Source organism: Rissa tridactyla, chromosome 4 (genome assembly GCF_028500815.1).
Source record: "Rissa tridactyla isolate bRisTri1 chromosome 4, bRisTri1.patW.cur.20221130, whole genome shotgun sequence".
NCBI classification, from domain to species: domain Eukaryota; kingdom Metazoa; phylum Chordata; class Aves; order Charadriiformes; family Laridae; genus Rissa; species Rissa tridactyla.
In genome coordinates this window covers 61378651-61402094 of record NC_071469.1, presented here as the reverse complement: position 1 = coordinate 61402094, position 23444 = coordinate 61378651, and the positions used below count along the sequence as shown (strand labels likewise).

Below are 23444 nucleotides of genomic sequence, written 5' to 3'. Positions count from 1 at the left end.
TTAAGTTTACTGCAGCTTTTACACAGCAATCTGCAAATCAGATTGTCCTTTTTGCTGGAGATAAGAAGTAACTTCACTGCTGTCAAAAGGAACCCTGCAGAAAAGGTCAAGTCTTGCATGAAAATCCTCCAAAAACCCAAGCCAACTACATATGTGTTTTCTATGAGATTACAAGCAATAACTGAAATATCCAAGGGTAGGTAACACTGCTCAATTCTGAGATTTTAAAATACCTCTGACCAATATTTTAAAGAAAACTTAGAGATTTATATATGTTAGAAAAATACAAGCTATAACTGCCCCAGGATTCATAGAAGTTGATTCCTCAGGTTGTTAATACCACCTGGGTGTCGGATGGGGACGTTCATCAGAAGACTTTGTTCCCCTGACCGAACGTGCTTCCCAGCAAAGCCAGCGCTGCACAGCAACACAGGTCCGGTCCCCCTCACATCACACCCCAGGATGCGCCACCCACAGCCCAGCACTGAAGAGCAGCACAGCCTGCTCCCTTCTCCTCTCCCTCCCCACCACTCCACAGCCAGACACGCTAACTCAAGGTACGCTTTCAGAAGCTACCTGGTAAGCACATCTCCCCTGAAAATTAACAGGCATTTGGAGGAAAATTATAGGCAAATAATGAAAAAACAAGCCAGAGGCTACAGACTGTCCATAAAATTACCCTATAGAGGGCCAAAGTCAGTACGACATGGAAGAAATAACCCAAAAGCTACAAGGATACTGCTCGGGTTCAGTGCTTAGCATCCAAAAATTACCTTGGCAATCTCTTAAAAGACCTCCATATAGGTGGTGTACACAAAAGCAGAGGCAGCCAGCAGGCTGGGAGAAGAACACAAGCAATGTAAGGATGCTTGAGGAGAAACACTACTGCTCTTCTTAATGCTGTCAGCTCCTGCCTGCCTGAGGATATTCCCTACCTCTACCTACAAACACAGCAATTCCCCAACCATTAAGTAAACAGTCTTTGAAGATAATGAAGCTTATTCTAATCTCTCACTGATGTCACTCCTGTGTTGTACTCAGCTGAGATACAAGACTCCTGGGTTAACTAACTCCTCAATAAGATCAGGATTACCTTAACTCTTTGCTCTTGCACAGACTTAAGGAATCCTGACAAGGTGCAGAAAGCAGCAGGTTTTTCACAGAGTGGATCTACATTTTTCTCTTGTTGAACACGACATTTTTCAGCTCACTCCTTTAGATGCAGCTGAACCGCTTCTGTACCATTATGCTTAGTGAGACTACCTTCTGTAGCAGGCCTTTCATCACTTCCAAAGAAAGCAGAAGTACAGCCTTTAGTATACCCTGGACTACTTCCCAACACTGGCAAATGAGGCTGTTGCTCCAGTGGCAAGAAGAAAGAAAAAAAAAAAATCAGATCGAATCTGGACTAGCAAAAGGAACTAAAATGGAAACTACAAAAAAGAAAACACAGAAAAGTAGAGATCATCTAGTGCATCACCTCAGAGAACAATGCCTTTGTGTGCTCACTTGTGTTCACTTCCCAGGGTCAAGTGTTTATTCTGCATTGCAGTTCCTTAACTATATACTCCACACCTTTCTTTGCACCCAGTCCTACAAGAGTCAAGCCCTCCCACAGCAATAAAAATCTCAGTGAACAACTGAGGGTGGGTCAGAAAAGCCAGCCCTGCATATAACGTATCTTTCATGTCATCAAAAGACTTGGCAATAAGAAGCTGAAACCCAACTAAATTCTTACAGCACAAATCAGAGCTATTTTGCTCTTGAGCTCCGTGTGCTTAGGAGTAACCGTGACCAGAATAATAAAAAGATATACAGCACAAAGCTGAGAAAAGGGGCTCACGTTGTGGCTGAATATTCACACCCGGTGTCAGTCCCAAGGCAAATTTCTTTTGGAAAGTCGGAATATTATCAGCCTGGGTTGTTTGCCTCTTGGATAAGCTATATCTTAGTTATACCAAACAGATCCTGGCACTATTTCCTCCCCCACACATATACAGGTAATTATGTTTCCACTGAACAGAAAAACGAAGAGCATGTGCTGGAAAAAAAAGGCAGACAGAGGTAATGATACCCACACAGAGAGACAGATTTGGAATACAGACATTGACCCAGTTCTGCAGTCTGGCTTCCTCTTCATTTCACCAGTGTAAATCAACTGAAACTACACAGCGCCAACAGGCTTCATTTTCCACCTGTTAACACAGGTTTTCGATTCCACTGTCAATAAAAGAACCACGATGCAAACTGTTACGAAATGAAAATCCGGTGCCGTATGTAACTGAAGACAGAAGTAGAGAGATGTACAGCCAGATTCAGGACGGCATATTGCTGAAAATACTCTTCCCTAAACCTAGCCATGGCTCCCCAAAGGGCTGTTACCAAAGACAACTTTCCACTGCCAAACACCCCACTGGGAGCTGGTAAGGCCATAAGCTGGGGCCAGGGTGTTGCTACTCATGATCAAACTGGCAAATGCTGAGCACAAAGTCCACCATTCCCTGCAAACGTCAGAGAAACCCATTCACAGTCTGTGTTTCCCAGGTGCAACATGGCAGGCTAAGGAACTCTGCAAAATCACACAATTATTTTTCTAATCATTTAGCTCTTTGTGGAGGTCTCAAATCTTAAACCCAAATAAAAAGTAACTTTACCAGAGGTCAGTCAAGCGGCAGTAAGGCTGCACAAGGTGGCAGGTTAAAGCATCTCGTATTTATAAGAGTATAAGTATGAAATTCAGAAAGGGCCCCCAGGGATCCCAATGCAAGACATGAAGGTGTAATTAAAAACCATAAATCCATCAAACGAAAAATATGTAAACTTAATGTATTAACTCATATATTTTTCTTCCCCGACCACATTTGTCTTCCTCTACACTCTTTCGGAGCCTACAAATAAAAAATTAACAATATCAGAAGAAATATTTCTTAATATGTGGAATGTGAATATCAATAATAAATGCTTTTTACTTTATTCTTACAGGTAATTCCTAAAAGCAGCGCTCTCAGCAGACTGCTGAGACTCTGTACATATTATAAATTACTTCAGCTGTATCTCCTCTTTACAAAACCCACAAAAGGACAATATCTTACAGTGTTTCCATGCCACTCAATCATCCACACAAAATTACCCTTGTGAGAGCTTGTTGGAGGAATGTCAAATGTACTCGCCTTTCTTTGCAACAAAGTCTTCAGAGAAAGACAGCAAAATAGCTCACTTCTGCCTTCACAGTTACACAAGCTACACTAACACCTGAACATTTTCACCGGAGATCCTGGGTTTAACTTTATATTTAATTACAAGCTACAGGCAAAATAGTTACAGGCCAAATCGTGGCCTGTGTTTCACCCACAGCATAGTTTTCAAGATACTTTAGCTTACAAAAGATCTGCAGCACCTGTAGTTCATATTAAGGCTAAGGCACTTCTAAAAATGGTATCTGGGACAAACCAGCCCTTCAACCTTCTGCCCACCTACCAGAAAGGGAGCACCAGCATTGCCCAGAAAGGACAGTGACAGAGACACTTGTGCCTCACCTCCATCCTTCAAAGGCCTAATTTTGTACAGCAAATTTGTTTCTCATCGCTAATGACTGTTTCCTTGGGACCAGGGCCAGGCAGCGGTATGGGAAGACCTCTCTTCCTCACAACACACACAGCATTAGGGCATGCACGTGGGGATTATGTGACATTTTCAAAGGTCGAACGCCATTTCCTCTCTATTACTGGAGCACTCCGTCTCATAAGTGGAGCAGCAAGGTCCCTATACAAACACACACAGGTACGCGTGTTCAACACAAAACTGATGCGCCATCACAACATGGCTGACATTGCTCAAATAATACCAGTCAGACAAACATCCCTTCTTCAAATGCTCAGCAATCAACTTCACTAAATCCAGGCCAAAACACAAACACAGCTCTGCTGCTCTTTCAATACAACGCACAGGACAACACTGGCAGAGGCCAGCACGCTCTTTACACGTGTCCTAAGCATACTCGCCATATGGGAAGCAAAATCCTCCTTTCCCTGGCTGCCAGGGATCAGCTCACTCAACTGTCTCCCTACCCTTCCTTTGATTGTTTGGACGTCAGGTGCTCTGGCATCAGTAGTCAAGGTTCACCTGATGAACGCAGTTCACAGGGCTACCAAGATGATTAGGGGACTGGAACACCGCTCTTATGAAGAAAGGCTGAGGGATTTGAGTCTTTTTAGTCTGGAAAAAAGACGACTGAGGGGGGATCTTATCAACACTTAGAAATACTTAAAGGGTGGGTGTCAGGAGGATGGGGCCAGGCTCTTTTCAGTGGTGCCCAGTGACAGGACAAGACGTAATGGGCACAAACTTGAACATAGGAAGTTCCACCTCAACGTGAGAAGTAACTTCTTTACTTTGAGGGTGGCAGAGCACTGGAACAGGCTGCCCAGAGAGGTGGTGGAGTCTCCATCTCTGGAGACACTCAAAACCCACCTGGACACGTTCCTGTGCAACCTGCTGTGGGTGACCCTGCTCTGGCAGGGGGGTTGGACTAGATGATCTCCAGAGGTCCCTTCCAACCCCTATCATTCTGCAATTCTGTGAACAGAGCCCAGATCCGTCCAACTTTCACTGTCTCTTTATTGCAGCTGAAAATCATTTCCTTTCACAAAACAGTCCACTTGGGATGCTCCCAGTCTGGGATGGTGACTGGTCACCTAGGCCTGGAAGTGGTCTTGGCTTCTGGAGCCAGTTCCACACCAGCATCTACCAAGCACTCCATGGACAAAGCACAGAGAACATTTTAAGGTTTGGCTTTTGGCCTCTTTACCCTCCTGGGAACTGTGCTATTGTTCACTATAGCCTGGCTGTAGTTGGGCAGTAGATACAAGCAGTTGTTTTTACACTATACAGTAGACAATTTTGTGTTAAAGAGAGAGTCTGTCACAACACCAGCACGTTTTGTCCAGAGGCACTCAAAGGGGACTCAACAGCTACCAAGGAAAGAGCTGAATGCTTTCACCACTCCACACCAAGCAGTACAGAGAGCCGCTACAGATGACCCAAAAGTAGTAAAGCAATTGCAATAAGGATGGGCAGATTTCCTGATCGTACAAGCCACTTGCATAATAATTCCAACAGCTGCTGAAACTGTCGCATCCCAGAGTCCCTGGAGACACGACACAGTCTGGGGATGACAACAGCTCCTGGTGCCCTGTTTTGGGATGGGAATCAGACGTGTACCACCAACCCAGCATGGTGCCATTGACCTCAGCCACCCCAGCAGGCTCACCTCCTCCAAAACACTCAGCAGCACCACTCTGCTGAGGGCTGCGGGATGTACCCTGGGCACAGCCATCACCTCTGAACTGCTCAGGAGACACATCAGATGCAAAAGCAGCAGGCAACCCCTGCAAAAAAGTCTTACTTGACAAAGCTACAGGCAAAGCTGTACTGCTGTATTCTGAAGTCTAGGAGAATAGCAACAATGCCAAAAGGAGTAAATACATGCTACAACACACAATACAGTGAGAACAACACAAGGCAATAAAAAAAAAAAAAAGAGCACAATACAAACTGAGTACATCTAACTTCCCAAATGACTTAAAACACACAGCCAAACACTGCCTATTTACAGTATAATCAGCACTGATCAATATATACACACCGACAGCAACGCAAACCATGCTGTAACAAATTGCATGTTGTGGCAAAACAGGAAACACATTTAAATGTAATCTTTTGAATGCTGTGAGAACTAGGACTAATGCTTCACTTTCACAGTTAATGCTGAAAGCCAGTCAATGCCCAGCCTCGCCAGAAGTATCACAGTTCAGTTCTGTACAGAAGGCTTCCCATCCCATTCACCGAGCAACGTAAAATCCCTCAGCAACGTTAGGGGAAGATTTGCTAAGAGCTAAATGAAAATTGATCATTTTCCCACAGCTGTCCAGCGTTCCAATCAATTCTGCACAGGTATTGACGTATGGTAATGCCGACCCAGCCCCAGCCAAAACTCAGAGCAGCCTGCCAAACTCCAGGAACGCTGATCAAAGACTGATTTTAAGGCTTGACTCAGAAAGAAGGATAATTGTGTGCACCTAAGCCTCTCTTTGTGAGCAATTGCTGAGATTTCATGGATTCACTGTATGTTAGGGCGATGCATGCAACAGTCAGACTCTTAGTGATAAAACAAACATGCAACAATGGCATTATGCTGCCTAAAATAGATGGATATATTTATAACAGTTAAACATTCTTTCTCCAACATGAAAATGAACATCTGCCAGCTACGCCTTAAAAACTCATGCAGCTTCAAAGCAAAGAAGGCAGTCCAAAGAACTACACACCAGTTTACACTCACTGTGTAAACTTTAACTTATCCTAGAGAAGAATACATCACTCCTGCAAAGTGACAGATCCCCACCACCACCCTTGCTCGGCATAATCACTTGAAGCTCTGCTCTTGGGTTCCTCTACAAAATTTTACTTTTTTCCATTTAAAAATAAAATAAAAAAATTAACGAAAAACTAATAAGTAACACACTTTGGCATAAACTTCAACAGCAGTATGAGGGACTGAAGTGACTAAAGAGTTCCCGGTTTACTACAAGGCCACATCACATTTCCACAAGACAGCTTTCTAGTTTCATCACAGGGAGGCACAGAGCAGTGTGCAGATAAACCCCTTTTAGACAGCACTGGTACAGCTCTAATCTGTGCTCCCCGAGCTGATCTGATAACCTGCTACTTAAGCAAGCTCCCCTTTGCTTGGACATACACCACAGCACCTTCAGTCCCTTTACACAGCCTCACCACTCCCCTCCTGGTGAACCGGCAGATTTTCAGGACTATCTGTTACCATCTTCATGGTTATCTGAAATCCCTGGCTTTTTCTGTAGCAGAGACCCCAGCCCCAGAACCCTCTCCCCTGTCCCCAACATAGGGACACCCGACCTGAAAGTTCATTTGCCGGTCAGACTCCACTGGCTTCTGTGTCCCTGTGGTATTACGTATTCTTCCTTATTATGCATATTACAGGACCAGACAGCCCTACTAAGAGCAGCAGTCAATGATGCTTGATGCCATTCATACAATCCAACAGCAAGAAAGAAGCCCCACAACAACAAAAAAATATTGCTGGAAATGGATGAGAGATGGAAGATTTTTCTCTCTGCTGGGCAAAGGAGAAATTAAGCATATGGATATTAAGCAGCTTGTCCAAATTCACAAAGTCACTGAAAGATCTAGGGATTAAATTCAGGTGTTGCATCCCTGCCCTGTGTCTAAACAGGACACAGTTCCTCCTGTTAACAAAGGGAGCAGGAGGCATGATTCTCCTGAAAGTAAGGCCCAAATGTCCTCCTGTTAGCCACTCATCTGAAAGACTATACAAAATCAGTAGACACTTGTAAAATAAATCAGCCTGTTCCTGATCACGAGCACTACCAGTGGTGGAGACAAGATTCCCACCTTCCTGAAGACGCCTTCCCTTTGAGGATACACTGAACACATAAGTATAAAATACTTATTCCACAGAACTGCAGGTCTGAAGTCAGAGAACAGGGAGACAAATCCAGACAAACCAAATTCCATAGATTTCCAGTAAATAAAAAAAAAATGAAGATACAATGCTCCCAAATGGACAGCTGCCTGCCACACTCAATGTGAGCAATATCCAAATAGATCTAGTTCCTGAAGGTAATCCAATTTTGAGAAAGGCAAGAGCATCATCATGGAAAAATCTTCCGTAAAACACGCACACATTTCCGGATAGATTCTCCTCCTCTAAGCCAGGGCGAAGCAAAATCTCTGCTCACTTTTCACAACAAAATGCTCATCAGCCAGCTGAAAACCCAGGGACTAACTGACTCTTCTCTACATCAGCATCCTCACTGTGGGGAAAAAGGATTCAGACCCACAGAGTGCAGTTATCGCAGGGTACCCAAGCAGCAGGAGACCCATGCAAGCAACTGTGTACACTGTAGGCAATCCTGGTCTTGGGGGAAGAAAAAAAAAAAAAAAAAAAAAAAAAAACAAAAAAACACACACTCTTGGTGGTTTCAGCCATCCCTGCTCCAATACCCTGTGGTGTCAGGTCCAGAGCAGCAGCCACTATCAGCTGCTGTGGGCTGGGGGAGAGGAGGATGACTACGGCCTCCTACAACCTCACTGTTAACAAGTCAGAGGTTGGGATCACTGTAGGTGGAAACTCTTGGCAAAAACAATAAAGCAGCTACTACATATTTCAACAGGTTCAAAGTAACCTCAGATGTTAGAAGCAGATGCTCTTTTCCACCCCCTGGGATTATGAAATGGTTTATGTGTTTCCTCCCTTTTCCCTAATAGGGCAGGGTGCTGAAGGAATTAGCTAGAGAAAGAGACAGAGCAATACTAATTACCCTCAGCTACCCGGGAGACTGCAGTACCTTCAGCTAATTGTGCAATCCCTGCTCCCCCACTTCAGATCCCCCAGCAAGAAGGTCTCTTGCCTCTGGCATCTGAACTGCAAGATAATCCCGCTCACCTGTATTTTAAAAGGGCATGCTTGAAAATCCTAAATGTCTAAAGCAAACTCATTACAATTAGTTTCCATGGCCTATCATATAGCACGGGGACTACTGCAGTGACTGGAACAAGGGAAGTGCTCACGTCAACACATTTGACACAGTGTTGTCACTAACCCCATTATTAGACTGCACACGTACCTGAAACCCACATCTGAGCTCATAGCCTGAAGCGCTCCACAGCCAAGTCTCTGCAGGAGTCTCTCTCGCAAAATTACACATTAAAAGTGCATCTCGAAAAAACAAAAAAATGCCCCGTAGTTTCATATTTATTAACTATGACATTACTTTTCCACTTACCCATTTTGGAAACATTAAATATAGAACTTCTTAAGGTGCATTTAGTGCTTGTAAAGAGCCCTGAAAATTGAATTCCTCTAGAGGCAAATCTGTAGAAGACAGTTCTCCCACTCAATTCCCCTTATCCATGTCAACCCAGTTGCAGAAAGGCCCCCCATGAAATGAAAAGCGGCCCCTCAGTAACAGAGGAGCCCAAACTTAGCCAAGACGCAGCACAGGGTTTCTAAACCATCACCGGGACTCTCAAATTCCAGGTCACCGTGACACTCAGTAGAAAGGGCCGACGCATTAATAGAAAACAATAGGCACAGGAAGAAAACCACCACAAAAAGTCAGGGGTTGCTTCTAAAAGCTTAGGCCTATTCCATGCGCACCTCAGGTGTTGAGAGAAGTCCCCACATGCTCCAAAGCCTTGTTCTGTCAGGGAAGCGTGAGCCTGCAGGCGAACGCTAAGGACATAGAGCCCTCTCCCAGGCTCCTCCGTGTGCAGCGCAGGCTCCCAAAGCGCCCAACAGTGAGGAGACAGGTACCAGCAGCCAGGGATCATGCTTGCTACTAGCCCTGCTGATACCGTGCTGTCAGAGTGGCCAAGGTGGGAATACGAAAGCGTAGCTGGCCATCATGCATCAAGCCCACAGTCCTCAATCCCATGCTTGTCCTCTTAGCCTGGTTTTCCAAAGCAATGAGAACTGCTATATTGCCCTTCTCTCCATCCTCCTTTGCTGCCAGCTCTTCTAAACAGCTTTTGAACCTGTCAAATGGTCTGAAATTGAGGCAAAAGGCTCAGAGCAAGTTCCTACAACTTCCACAAACTGGCAGTGGGAGAAGCTGGGCAGGACCCACTTGTTATTAATTGTTTGACAGAAGCCAGATGGCCGGGGAGTACTAGTTTACTGTCAACCAAATAGTATGTGTGCAGCTCCAGCTGATGCAGAGAAGGCGCTGCCTCTTATCAAGTCATCCGGGACAAGGAGGAAACAGCTGGGATTAACACAGAGGGACAGGGAGAGAAAAGGAGGTGAGCAAAGCATCCATCCCACCAAACCATCCTTCCTTAGTTCTGCTACTCACGGAAACATGTGGGGATTATTTAGCATACAGTAGAAACCCACAGGAAAGAGCATGCTCTTCCCCAAACTTTGTTCTCTATCTCCCCTTCAGTTGATGCAATCAGCAGCACATACAGGTGTACCAAGAGACCGTCGCTTTGATCAGCAGCAGGTGTGGTGGGAGTTCAATCCAGCAGCGCTGCCTGGCATTGGCACAGCTGAGACACATCGGTGCAAACAGTGTGTCTACAGCCACTGCTATCCTCCCCCTTTTAAGGAAAAAGACAGACTTCCTCCCACAGGAGGCTCTTCTCCATAGAGCCCTGCCAAGGACACGGCAGGCTAGGACTTGCTTAGCTCTCTCAAATGATTCATGGTTCGTTAACAACCAAAAGCACAACCTGTCCTGGTCACCAAGACTCTCTGCAGACCAGGGCTGGCAGCGTGCCTCTTTGTACCCCACCACAGCTTACCCAGTCAACTGGGAACACAGACAATACTCAGTGGGGTTTTCTAGGTATCAGAGAAAAAGCTTTGTCGATCCCACCCGCAGTAAAGAGCCCACACTCGCTCCTTTGTCCCTCAAACCCCCAGGAAGCCGTTCAGTGGTGTGCGTCATGTAACACTCGGTGTGGATAATGCAACATGGGGATAAAAAAAAAAATAGGGAAGAAAATAAGCTCTCAAAATCTAAGACAGCAAGAACTTGGCTGAACTCAAACTACGATACAATATGTGTGTTTCTGTCCCCCTTAACGCTGCCCCCGCCTGCACTGGCAGTGGGTACCATATCAACTGCTCAGACCGGGGAGGGGTCAGGGTGAGTAGGGATGGGGACAGGTGAAATGGGGCGTCTGAATCCCTAGGCTGGGAGAAACCCAATCCTCAATGCTAATCACTTCCAAAGCGAACTTCCACTGATCTTGGCCTCCTTTCAGTGCTGATAAAAAAATTCTTTTATTCCAGTATAACTGGATACGACTATTACTTTTCTATGACCAAAATATTTATACCAGTATAAAACCCTTCTGTGGATGTAGTTGTATCAGCGCGCGCGTTCCTCATACCAAGAGAGCTTGCTTCCTCTGCTCATAAGGGATTAGCTAAAACCATTTTACAGGAGCTGTACAGCCTTAAGGCTGTTGCCTGTGCTAGAGGGAGCGCAGAGTTTACTGACAGCGATGCGGCTGTAGGAGCACATCTCTCACTTGGGAGCACATCTCCCACCTTGGACAGTCGCAGCCTCTCCCCTTCCTTTCGGAGACGCAAACCTCGCTCCGACATACACCGCTTTAGAAATGACAGCACTGTTCGGGTTTACCGAATGGTAGCATCACCCCAATTAATTAATTAGCATTTGTGAAGCCCTGTGAAGATTTTAGGTGCTAAGTATTATTATTACTAATTTAATCTACATCCCCATTCAGTCCTCAGCCTCTCCTGTGAAACTGCCAACAGTGATGCCAATTAGCGGTAATTGTGGTGGTGGTTTTGTGACAGGGCTATTTGCCAAGTGGGAGTGAGACAGAGACCACCAACTCATTTCCCGTGGCTTGCCCCACAGCTGCCAACAGCAACAACTTCCAGGCACAACAACCTGCTCTCCACTCCGGCCAGAACCCTGGAGGTAGGAGATTCCTGTATCCCATTACCAGCTCCCCAGGAACACAGCCTGCAAGGCACATACAAAACTTTTAATTAGGGATAAACGAAGGCACTTTTTTTATTTTTTCATCCTCCTCTAGTTCAGTATATGACCCGGCAGTTGATGCTGATACTGCAATACCAAAATGCTAACCTGCAATAATTTCAGATTAAACTTTGCTCGTTTCCTTCCTTGCCTGATGGAAAGAAAAGGAGAGAAAAAAAAAAAAAAAAAAAAAAATCACACTTTGATTCACACACAGGCCTCACTGTGGCAGCAAACTGTAAAGGCAGCAGCAGTAAGAAGAAGGGAATCGACAGCGTGGGGTGCAGTAAATCTTGTTCTTAAAGAGTTTTAACACAAGCAAAGAGGTGTATCTTTTTATCAGCTGTCCACAGAGATTTGGAGGACTTTAAAGAGACACAAACAACTAACAGTATTCTGTAATCAATGCACATCATCTGAGCACCGAAACTTTATATTATTTATATATTTTAAATACGTCTAATTGAAAGGACAGCAACACATAAACTGGATGAATCATAGCCCTCTCAAGCAATTAGATTTGTTATCCCTTGCAGACTGCAAACAGTAGGTTGGCTTTTTATTCTAATGTGAATTCAATCCCTCCTCAGCTGCCCCACGCATGAGAATACACCTCCTCTCTTTCATCAGGAAAGATATCAACAGCAGGAAACTAGCCCTTCTTTCATCTCCGAGGCACCCACCCACCTTTCCAAAGGGTTTTCAACCAGGTGTGGAAATCTTTCTGAATCTGTGCTGAAAGATCCCTCAATTATTATGGCAAAGGAGGTAAATCCTTTGAAAGCAGCATGCTCCGAGCGGTAGCCTTCTGGTGTTTACTCATCCAGTAGTCGCTTAGTTTGACAGGACGTTAGAAGAGCTTGTGAGAAACTCTTTGGACTTTTATTGTATGGGCTCCTCTTACGGAGAGGAGCTGCTTTTTCGGATGTCTTGTTATACAATTAAACAAGAAAGGAATGGGGGGCGGGGGGGAAGCAAGCAAGCTGCCTTTCTGGCACAAACATTATTACACAGTGCTCAACCTGCCAGCATATTGCATCAGATTCCCACCGCAAGGCCAATTCACGGCAGCTGAGTCGCCGAACCCCTGACTGTTATCTCCCGCTAACCTACTTCACACTCCGAAGGCAGTAAGTAGGAGTGTTTATTGCATCTTCCTTCCTGAGGAGCTGCTCACTACACCAGGATTAGTGGGGGTTTGAGCTTGCAATTAGGCTAGACTTAGGCTAGAAAATGTATTTTTAAAAAAAATATTAAACATCTAACACTACTGTATGCTACTCAGTAAGTGATCTCCAGGTATCTGTTACTCTGTGATCAGGTCTGTCGAGGTTCTGACACTGTGATGACTACTATTTTATTACGTTCCTAGGCGTGCTTTGAAACCCTGCAGAATAGAGGGATTAATTTACCCATCATCGAGTGCTTATCAAGGAAGTCCCCCGAGACTTGCAGGAACGAGACCACACAAACAGGCCTTTGCTCACAGGTCTCCTCACCTGAACACCTGGCCAAGGCCCCCTGACTCTCCTGAAATGGTGGCTTTTTTTTTTTTTTCCCCATGACAGAGATCCACTCCCAGATAGGACACTATTCTTTAGGGCTGAGGCCCACCCCAACAACAGGAACAGGGGTTTATGTGCTCCTCGCTCAAGCTGCCTATCGCATCCACTTCACAAGGGGAAATTAAACTTCTTTCCATCGTCCGCAGCAATCCAGAAAACAAAAGGTCCAGCAGTCCTGAATTCAATGAGATAAGATACGTGACCTTTTACACTGCTGAAATAAGAGCCCGCTCCAAACCCAGCAAGTCAATAGAGAGACTCCTGTTGATTTCAAAGGGCTTTGGATCTGGCCTGAAAATACAAACCTCACTGTGCATTCGGACACTGCTCCACAATGCACTTCCAAACAAAACTATATTTAGATTCAATGGGAATTCTGTAGATCATACAGGAACTCTTTGAATGAAAATGAAGGTCAGTAGGGTTTGGCTTCCTCTTCAGACCCTCCCCCCTATTCTTGCAAACATCCAGATAAGCATTGTTTAGAAAACAATACGTTACTTCCAAATGTTATCAAAAACCCAACACACGTTTTGTGTGCCTTGAAACTGAATCTCAGGGTCTTCTGTTGCAATTTGCCCTGTCAGCTAATCCTTAGATCTCTTCAGGTGCCTAGGCAAGACTCTGTCTCAAGACCCGGTATTTTTTCACCTGTATCACCTCTTAAAAGTTTTGTTTTGCGTGCCCTCACTAAAGGAAAAGGGACAACAATAAATACCTCTGATATACAGAAACAAACACGGAAAGAAAAACTGTGCAGGCAACTACGATGCACGCAAATAAAGCTGCGCATGTGTGAAAGGAAACCTCTGGCGTGCTCATGCACTTTCTCCATTCACTACTAGATACGAAGGGCCACCGTGAGGCATAAACTGGAGGAAAATGCCACAGCCCCGGCTTGCCCCAGTGGCGCTAAGGACAGGAATGAGCCCATCAGCCAGGGAGGGACAACTCAAGCACCCAGACAGCCAAATCCCAGCAAAACCATCCCGCTCAAACTTTTCCTCCAGCGCCACAAACACGCGTGTGTGCTTCCCAAGCTGCACTTTACGGGCTCCTCGGAAGGAGGAGCTGACCCGCTGCTACCGGCAGCTTCTCGTAGGAAGGACGAAGGGGCTGCAAAGCCCAGCCGCAGCACGCAGCCGGCAGCCCCGAAACGGCGTCACCCAGCCGGGCTGTCAGGGGCCAGCGAGAGCGGGATGAGGAGCTCGCTCGGTACCCGGGTGCCGGGCTGCACCCAGCGGCGTCCCGGACGGCACCCGCGCAGCCTCCCGCCGCTCCTCCCCACAAAGTCACTATCTTTTGTAACAGTTTCTGGCAGGCGGTGACTGTAGCAGAGGGGGAGCGTCCAGCCGCACAGTTTCGCTTTTTGATAACGCCCGGGACGGGAAATCCTTGAACTTTTGAAGAACCCTCCCGGCTTGGAAATCACCGGCTTTGCCGTCACGCTCTCCTCCCAGATCCGACGGGATGCACACCTGACCCCGCTCCCGCGGCCCCCGCACCCCCCATCCCCACCCACCCACCCCCCTCCCCGCCGCCTCCCGCTACCGCCCGGCGGTGCTCGGCGCTGTACGGGCGGCGTGGGCGAACTTACCGGCGGGGCGTTGGGCGGGCAGCCGCCGGCGGCCAGCCTCGCCGCTTGCCTCCTCAGCTCGGCCAGCTGGGCCTGGCAGCTCCGGCACCAGCCCCCGGCCGCCGCCCGCTCCAGCGGCCGCGGCTCGGTCCCCGCGGCGGCCCCGGCTCCCTCGGGCGGCGGGCGGCTGGCGCAGCGCTCCTCCTCGGCGGCGGTCGGAGGCCTCTTCCGCGCGGAGAGCTCCCGCGCCGCGCTCCCCTCCGCCACCTGCGGAGAGAGCAGAGCTCAGCGCCGCGGATCGCGGAGGCAACGCGGCTCCCACCCCCCTCGCGGGGAAAAAAAAGACGGGGGGAAAAAAAAGAAAAAGGAGAAAAAAAAAAAGGCAGCCCAAACGCGGGGAGGAGTGTTGTAACAACTTACCCCCGGCGCCCGGGGCTCAGGTCCCAGACCCTTCCTGCCGGCGGCCGCAATCATGACAGCGGGGGATGCGCCTCTACCCCGCGCCCCGCTCCGCTAGTGCGGGCGGCGCGGTGCCCGGCGGCGCGGCCGGCCCGCGGCGCCCATGGCGGGGCGGGGGTCGGGGGGGTGCCAACAGTGATCGCGCCCGTTCCCCGCCGTCCGGGCTGCCGCGCTAGGTGATGTTGCCTCCCATGTTGAGGAGGGAGTGAAGTTTGGGTTAGGAGACGGAGGCGGAGTGAGCTCCCCACGGCGGCACGGAGAAGGACCCGGAGCACGGGAGCACGTCGGAAAAAAAAAGCTGGAAAAGTGCTCGGAGGGCAGGGGAGGAGGGGCTGGGCGGGGGCGGGTGGGGTGGGGTAAGCCGCGGGGGGGGAGGCTCGGCCAGGGCGGGCTGGGGTTCGGGTTTGGGAGGGGGGTGGGGGGAGATGCCATTTTATAGTGACCCTACGGGATAGTCCCAAACGGGTGTGACTAAAGCGTGGGCACTCCCGCAGTTGCCGCCTTCACACTTCAACACCCAATTTCCTCGTGAGCGGGGAAAAAAGGGCCGGGCTGAGGGTGCCGGTACCGCTGCGGCGGCCCCTGCCGCGGGCGCTGGGGGTGCGGGCAGCTGCAAACGGGGCTCGGGCCTGCTCCCCCCTCCTCCACCGCCGCCGCTGGTGCTCTCGGGCGCGGAGTGGGAGTGCGGTGCTCTCCCCCTCCGCGGGCAGATGCGCGGTGCTGCGGGGCACAGCTTCCCCCGGGGCCGGCTCCCCAGCCGCTCGGCGGGCGCGATGGGATGTTCCTACATGCGAAAATTGACCTGACAGATGGAGAAATTAACGTTCGCAGCTAATTGTCTACTTGGCTGCCGCTTCTGCTTGTATATTTAGCACTTTTCTTTTTTTTTTTTTTTTTTGTAGGTTCCCCACCCCCACCCTCCAGAGAAAGCGATACGCGCCGCTGTCTGTCATGACACCCACCCCACCCCCCCGGGCTGCCCGGTCCCGTTGCCCCCGCGGCGGTGGGCAGGGGCCGGGCCGGGACGTGCCCGGGCGCTGCGAAGCGGCCCCGGCGCCGTCCCTGTGACCAGAGCGCCACCTGCCGGCGCCGCCGCGGGGCTGCACTCGTGAGCCCCCGGTCCCACTCGGGACGGAGCCGGCACCCGGCGGGGGAGGCGGCGGCGGTGGCTTCCCCCGGCGATGGCAAACGCGGCTCCTTGTCTGTCTCCTTCCCCGCCACCCAGCGGGGGTGGGTGCTGGTGGCACTGGACCGTGGGGCGGGGTCTGCGGGGATGTGAGCAGCGCCAAGCACAAAGAGGGAGGAAAAACCTATTGGGGGGGGGGTGTCCACTCCGCCAAGAGGCACCTTTCACGGCTTAAACTTCCCTGGCTTTCACCAGCACGTGTCTGAAGAGTGTGTGTGTGCGTGTGTGTGTGTGTGTGTGTCCCCAAAAAGGGTGCATGCCCCGGGGCGGGGGGGGGGGGCATGTGCCCCCCTGGCACAGCCCTGAGACGCCCCCGCACCGCGGGCAGAGCCCCTCGGGGCACTGCGGCCACTGCCCCCGCCTGCCCGGACCGTTCGCCTGGAGCCCGAGAAAAGTTTGGGTGGGGAGGGGAAGAGGAGAGACGGAAGGGGAAGGGGGCTGTTGCCCGGGAGCTGCCGTGTGCCCCTCCCGGGGTCCGGAAGGGGAAGCGGAGCTGGCACAGACACATGCACTCGGTCGTTGTGCCCCGGCCCCCTTCTCTCGCCTTCCCGGGGCCCTGCAGGTCTCCGGACACTTGCTCCGAAATTTCATGCGTCCGAATAACGGCTGCAAAACCCTCCCTCGGCTCCAAGTCTCAGGCTGGACGGGGCGGGCGGGTTACCGGGGCGTGCTCCCCGTCCGGCGCTGGGGCTGAGCCGCGCTGCTGGGCTGAGCCCCCGCCTTTTCTTATGAAGTAAAAAAAAAAAAAAAAAAAAAAACCTCCTGGAAATACCGGGACGCGATGCCCCCACTCCCCATTTGAAGTTGGGGTCGCCCCGGGAGCCGGCCGGGCAGCGCGGTCCGTCGTCCCTCCCTCCCCGCGCTGCTCCGCGCTGTTCCGCGCCGCTCCGCGGAGCCGCCAGGACTGTTCGTGGTGCTGAAACGCGCCCCGGCACCGCGCCGCCAACTTCCCACCGCCAACTTCTCCATCCCCTTCCCGTGAGCCGGCCCGGGACCGGGCAGGCAGCCGGACCCCACCCCACACCGCCCGGCCTCCCCCATCCCGCCGGGGCCGGGATAAGGTCTCCTTACCTTGGCTTTCCTCCGCAGGAGGTGGCTGGTGAAGCCGAAGATGATCTCCGAGTCCAAGCACAAGGCTCCTATCTCCAGCAGGCTGGGGTTTTTCCTCGTGGCGTTGGAGGCATCGGGCGATTTTTGAAAAGCCATAGTTTGGGGTTGGAAATATCCGGCTCCCTGAGCGGAGGCGATGTATTTGTATACACACACACACACACACACACACACACACAGAGGAAAAAAAATTAAAAGAAGAAAAAAAAAAGAAAGAAAGAAAAAGGATAAAATAGCAAACACCTCCCACCCCTTTAAAAAAAGAAGGAAAAAAAAAAAAGAAAAAAAGCCAGCCGCGGGTGAGTTACTCCTTCATCTGCCAGGATGCGCGCTGCCGGGGCGAGGTAGCCAGCAGCCGGGCAGACCCACCAGCCTCCCTGCCTCTCTCTGCCTCTCCCCGCCGCTCTCCCTCCCGTTTTATCCCCCCTCCAGCGCACCTTGCCTGACGAGCGAGCGCGGGTGCGGGCCCCGCTCAGCGCCCCGCCGGCGCCGGGGCCGGGGCGGCCGCTGCGCTGGGTGCGGGGGGCCGGCAGCGCCCTGCTCCCCCGCCGCCGGCCATCAGTTCGCCGAGCGAGGGGGCTCCCACCGCCCGCTGGCCAGGAGCCCGCACTGCGAGCCTCCTGCCTCCCCCCATCCACTGCTGGGTGGGTTTAGTGGCTGTGTTGGTGGGGTGGTTGTTATTTTTTTCCCTCCTCCTTCTCCTCCTCCTCCGGGGTGAGCGCAAGGAGGGAAAAGCTGCCAGTGAAGTCCGTTTAAGAGGGGAAAAAGACAAGCACAGAAATAAAGAGGAAGGAAAACAGAAAAGAAAAAGGGAAGGAAAAAAAAAAAGGAAAGCCTGAGGGAGCAGAAGTGAAGCTCTTTCAGGAAGGGATCCGGTCTTTCACTCCTCTGAAACGCTTCCCCCTCTTCCCCCCCTGCTTAATTTTATTTGCAGCCGGTGAGGACGGCGGGGAGGGAGCGAGCCCCTCCTCATCGAGGGGGCCGAGAAACAGGTCCCTCAGGGCTGCCCCGGGGAGAGGGCAGCCCTCCCTGCAGGCTGCCTCTCCGGCCGCCCCCTCCGCCGCGGCGCTGCTGCCCCCCGCACCCCCACGTACGCATGTCCCCACGCGTGTCCCAGCCTGCGGGCCGGGGCAGAGCTCCCGCATCGGGGGTCTCCGCCGGGGCGCGGCCCGTCCCGTCGGGGCGGACGGGATGGATCGGGCTCCCCGGCAGAGCGGGGGAGCCGGCTGTGGGCAGAGCGTTAATCCTTTCCCGTGTACTTTCCCGCTAAACAAATCATTCACACCCTGACAAAAGCATTATCCCGCTTCATAACGCCTGCAGTGAAAGTGAGTTGAATAATCTGTTTAGCCGGGCTCCGCGGGGGAGCGCGTCCCCCCGCGGGCTCCGCGCCGGCCGGACACCGGGCGCTGCTGCGGGGGCAGCCGCGGCCCGTCCCGCTCTTCCCACCCGCGACCGCGTCCTGGGCGGGGCTGAGGTCCCGCCCCGCAGCCCGGGCTCGGCCGGGGGACGGCACGTCGCGGGGGAGCGGCGTGGCCGTAGGTGCTGCGGGGAGCGGGGGGGGCGGGGGGGAGGAAAGGAGGGGTGGAGATGGGGAAGGGGAAGGATGAGGGAGGGAGGGAGGGAGGAAGGAAGGAAGGAAGGAAGGAAGGAAGGAAGGAAGGAAGGAAGGAAGGAAGGAAGGAAGGAAAAGAGGGAAGGAGAGGAGAATAGAGGAGAGGAGAGGAGAGGAGAGGAGAGGAGAGGAGAGGAGAGGAGAGGAGAGGAGAGGAGAGGAGAGGAGAGGTCTTAAGTTTCTATGGCCACAAAGGACACCATAGCTTCTCTATACTCTGTATTTACTAGGTTGCCCCTTCTGGGCTTCCAGCTAGTGATGAGCCTGTGTGTTAGATGAGGGAGGTGGGTTAATGGGTGACTCTGTACGATGGAGTTGGAATACAGGAGGTGGAATACAGTTGTCACAGGCAAGGTGCTGGGATGGAGGAGAGGAGGAAGGAAATCACAAAATAGAATCATAGAAGGGTTCGGGTTGGAAGGGACCTTAAAGATCATCTAGTTCCAACCCCCCTGCCATGGGCAGGGACACCTCGCACTAGATGAGGCTGCTCAAAGCCCCAATCCAGCTTGGACTTGAACACTTCCAGGGATGGGGCATCCACAACCTCCCTGGGCAACCTGTTCCGCTGCCTCACCACCCTCACAGTAAAGAATTTCTTCCTAATATCCAATGTAAATCTACCCTATTTCAGTTTGAAACCATTACCCCTCGTCCTATCACTACATTCCCTGATAAAGAATCCTTCCTGTAGGCCCCCTTTAGGTACTGGAAGGCCGCTCTAAGGTCTCCCCAGAGCCTTCTCTTCTCCAGGCTGAACAGCCCCAACTCTCTTAGCCTGTCCTCATAGCAGAGGTGCTCCAGCCCTCCCATCATCTTCATGGCCCTTTGCTGGACCCGTTCCAACAGGTCCATGTCCTTCTTGTGCTGAGGACTTCAGAGCTGCACGCAGTACTCCATGCATATGTACTCCACGGGAATGGTGAGATGCTTACAGCAAAGGGGCAAGGATTTGTTTGGCTGTTTATTGTGTCCCTTCCTGATACAGACATCTCACACCAGAGATGTGCCAACATGTCGTCTGGTCCCTGAACACACCTGGGGATGGAGTCTGCAGGGACCCAGCCCTGTACCCCCTCACACAGACTCATCCTCTCATTCCCCACCAACCCCATCCCAGCCTCCTGCCTCTCTGTGCACCACTCTGCATGTCTTCCACCATGCCCCACTGCACAGCTGGGACATTCCCCTGCCCTGGAAGACCCCTGTGCTTGGAAGGTGACATACTACCAAGGGGGTAGGAAGAAGAGGGTGAAAGGAGAAACAATTCAAGCAAAACGGTGGTATGAACATTAGCTGTACAGGTAAAGCATGTCCCACACAGGCCCTCAGCCCAGGTGCTCAGCATGAGGTAGAACAGTGCCCATTAACAGAACCCAGAATATAATGTCATTTCCATGCACATTGGCGAAAGAGGCTTGGAAACATCCAAGGGCAGAGGCAAACACATCCCGGCCTAGGAGGCCTGTTGCCTCCTTTGTAGACGGCCTGAGGCCTCTGTCTGCATCCCCCACACCTTCAGCCTAACCCAAGTTTAAGCACTCACATCAGTTGATCTGGCCCCAAGGAGAGCCTAGCTCTTCCCTGTCCCCAGGCCACCTCCAGCCCGCCAGGTCTCCCTTCCCCACTACAGTTTGCCCCTCTTCCCAGGCTCTTGGCAAGGATCCTAGGAAAGTCTGGGTCTAAAATATGCTCTGAATGTCAGGCACTGAGGGTCCCTGTGCAGCCCCAACCTCACCCTGAATCCTGGAAAGTCTCTCTTCAATCACCCCTACTAAAGCAAGTATCTCCCCACCCCACTGCCCTCAGGTGTCTTGCCGATAAACAAGCTGGAGGGAAAGTTATTAGCTTTTATTCATCGTGTCTAAACTAAAGTAAAACATCAACAGGGTGACTGTACATAATAATAGACTAGATAAAGTCCATTTTTCTTGGGCCCTCTGAAAGCGATCCCCAAGCATTAAAACGGGTCTCTTAATAAATATCTTATCTCCTCGCCACACAGCCCTGGCTGCAGATAACCAGACAGCCATTACTGTACCTCTGAAATAACCCCATTTCCATCAGGGCCACTTCAAACAGACTCCTCTTTAAAGACCCCCTCCCTCCCCCAGGGGAGGTGGGGGAGGCTTGAACATCCCTGGGCACGGGGGAGCCAGCAAGGGGCAGGGGATTCCATCCAAGTCCCCAGGCAGAGTCGGGGGTTACTGCATCGCAATGCATTCCCTTCGCTAAGTAACCATGGAGTGGGGCATTCCCTCTGCGAGCCAAAAGCCTAATTCCACCTGCCCCCTCTGTGCCCTGCATTGGGATGAGTCGTGCTGGGCTCCCACAGTCCGGTTCCCCTGGACCTGCTCTGCAAGCGGAGAGAAGGTTGGGCAGGAGAGCAGGCACACAGCAGGCAGCTGCCATTTCCTCGCAGGAAAAGGCCTTCCCAGTGTGAGCATCCCAGGCTGCAAGGTGATACTGTACAGGTTGCACTGGACTCCTTTATTAATACACTGTACAGGTGATAGTGGATTTATTAAGTATATTGCTGTGATTTCACATTTAATTTACTAAGAATACAATGGTTTGGGCTAGAGGACCCAAGGGAAATCTAGGCAACAGTGAGCAAAAATCCATGAAATTCAATGTAGCACACTAATCATGGAGGCATTATAGTATTAATTGCTATAATGATATACTTCTAATCCTATCTTACACCGCACCACATAATTTCATTGGGTAAGAGACGAAAGGAATTAAATTTAGTTCAATACAGGCAAGCATGTAACTTAATAGAGTAGTTTGACTCCTGCACACTCAGGGGTTTAGGGCTAATGTCACACAATGCGGTCTGCAGCAAGGAAGAAGGACAGCAAAAGACTTTTGACACCCTCACCGAAATCTGGAAGCAATATGGAAAAGTGTTAGATTTCTGCTTTTCGAGAGGCAACCCGGCCATATAAAGGATAATTAGAATTCGTTGTAAAGATGATTTATCATGTCTATCATTGTGTTTGAAAAGGCTAGGTCACCCATGAATGCTGATGAAATTTCAAAGATCTACTCCCCAAGGACTTTCCGCATCTGCTGCCCTCTGAGATGGGGAAATAGCCCAGGGCAAGCTTCTCATTAATACCGCAGGAAAATATAAGCATTTTGTCCGACATAACATTTTTCTTCAGCATTATACCTGACACGATCAGACCTTTAAATAACGTGGTAATAGGGCTCACTTTAAAGTTCATGTACCTGGTGCCGTGCCCCCACTCCCTGTTCCATACCGCCCCCCCCCCCCCCCCCAGGTTTCTGCTAGGTAGTAGCTCTCGCTAGCAAGGCAGCGTTTCGACCCGAAACACACTTTCTCCCGTAACAAATACTGCGTGAGGTGGGCGGAGGTGGTAAAAGTAGCTTTTGATCTTGTTTGTATAGTATGCAAAAGGACATCAAAGCGAGGGAAGAGGGGGAGGGAGAGAAAGGAAAGCAGAGCAGGAATAGCCCTAGACACTGGAAGACCAAATAGCTCATGAATAGCTAAATAAAACATAATTAGGAAAACACGATAAATTAGTGGTTCTTTAAAGGGAGAGATGGCGGGGCGGGCTGGGAGCGCGGCCAGGGGGGGCAGGCACGTCCCTTTTCAAAGCCGGCCTCGAGGCCAGCCCAAGCGCAGCCCAAACCTCGGAGGGGGGGACGGGAAAGCCCCGGGGGCGCCGCTCGGCAGGACCCCGCGGAGACACTTCCCCCTGCTCCCGGCCGCCCCGGGAGGCGGCTTCCCCCGGCCCCGTCCCGCCCGGGGAGCCCCCGGCGGCCCACGGGGCAGCACGCAGCGGCGGTGGGAAGCCGGGGGGGGACGGGGGGGCGGTCTTCGGGGGGGTCCGGACCCACTCCCTGGGGCGGGGTAGAGGGAAGCTGGTTTCCCCGCGGGGCGCTGCAGGTTTCGGGGCGTTCCCGAGCGCTCCCCACCCCGGGCTGCGAGAGGAGGGGGGTGAGGGGGGGGGGCTGGGAGCCGCGGGGGCGCCTGTTTGTTTGGGGTTTGTTTGTTTGTTTGCTGTGTGGCCTCTCCTTTATTTTGATCAGGCCCGGTTGCCGACGCTAGGTTTAGTTGATTTGCGGGGCGGGCAGTTGAGACCATCGAGGGAAAATTCAGCCCTTGCAGACTGTGGAAAAAATAACGATCCTATCGGTGAAACCAGTGTGAAAAGCAAACACAGCCTCCCCCGTGTCCCAGTCCCGTCCCCCCCCCCGTCCCACGCATACAATCATAGAATAGTTTGGGTTGGAAGGGACCTTAAAAAGTCATCTAGTCCCCTGCAATGATCAGAGACATCTTCAACGAGACCAGGTTGCTCAGAGCCCCATCCAA

At 51.2% G+C, this 23444-nt stretch overlaps 1 protein-coding gene across 2 annotated transcripts in view; it reads right to left on the bottom strand.

Moving 5' to 3' along the window:
- Nucleotides 1-17589, bottom strand: part of KIF26A (kinesin family member 26A) — a 103966-nt gene extending 86377 nt beyond the window's left edge. Inside the window, exons 1-2 of one of the 2 annotated variants that reach the window (XM_054200314.1) lie at nt 17440-17589; nt 14745-14990 (exon numbers count right to left, since the gene is read on the bottom strand). In XM_054200314.1, coding sequence (XP_054056289.1) covers nt 14745-14990; nt 17440-17574 — 381 coding nt within the window. In that variant the 5' untranslated portion in view covers nt 17575-17589. Of the gene's footprint in view, nt 1-14744; nt 14991-15143; nt 15478-17439 lie in introns of those variants that run through there. The other variant, XM_054200315.1, reaches the window with a different exon arrangement.
- Between the last annotated feature and the right edge of the window lie 5855 nt (nt 17590-23444).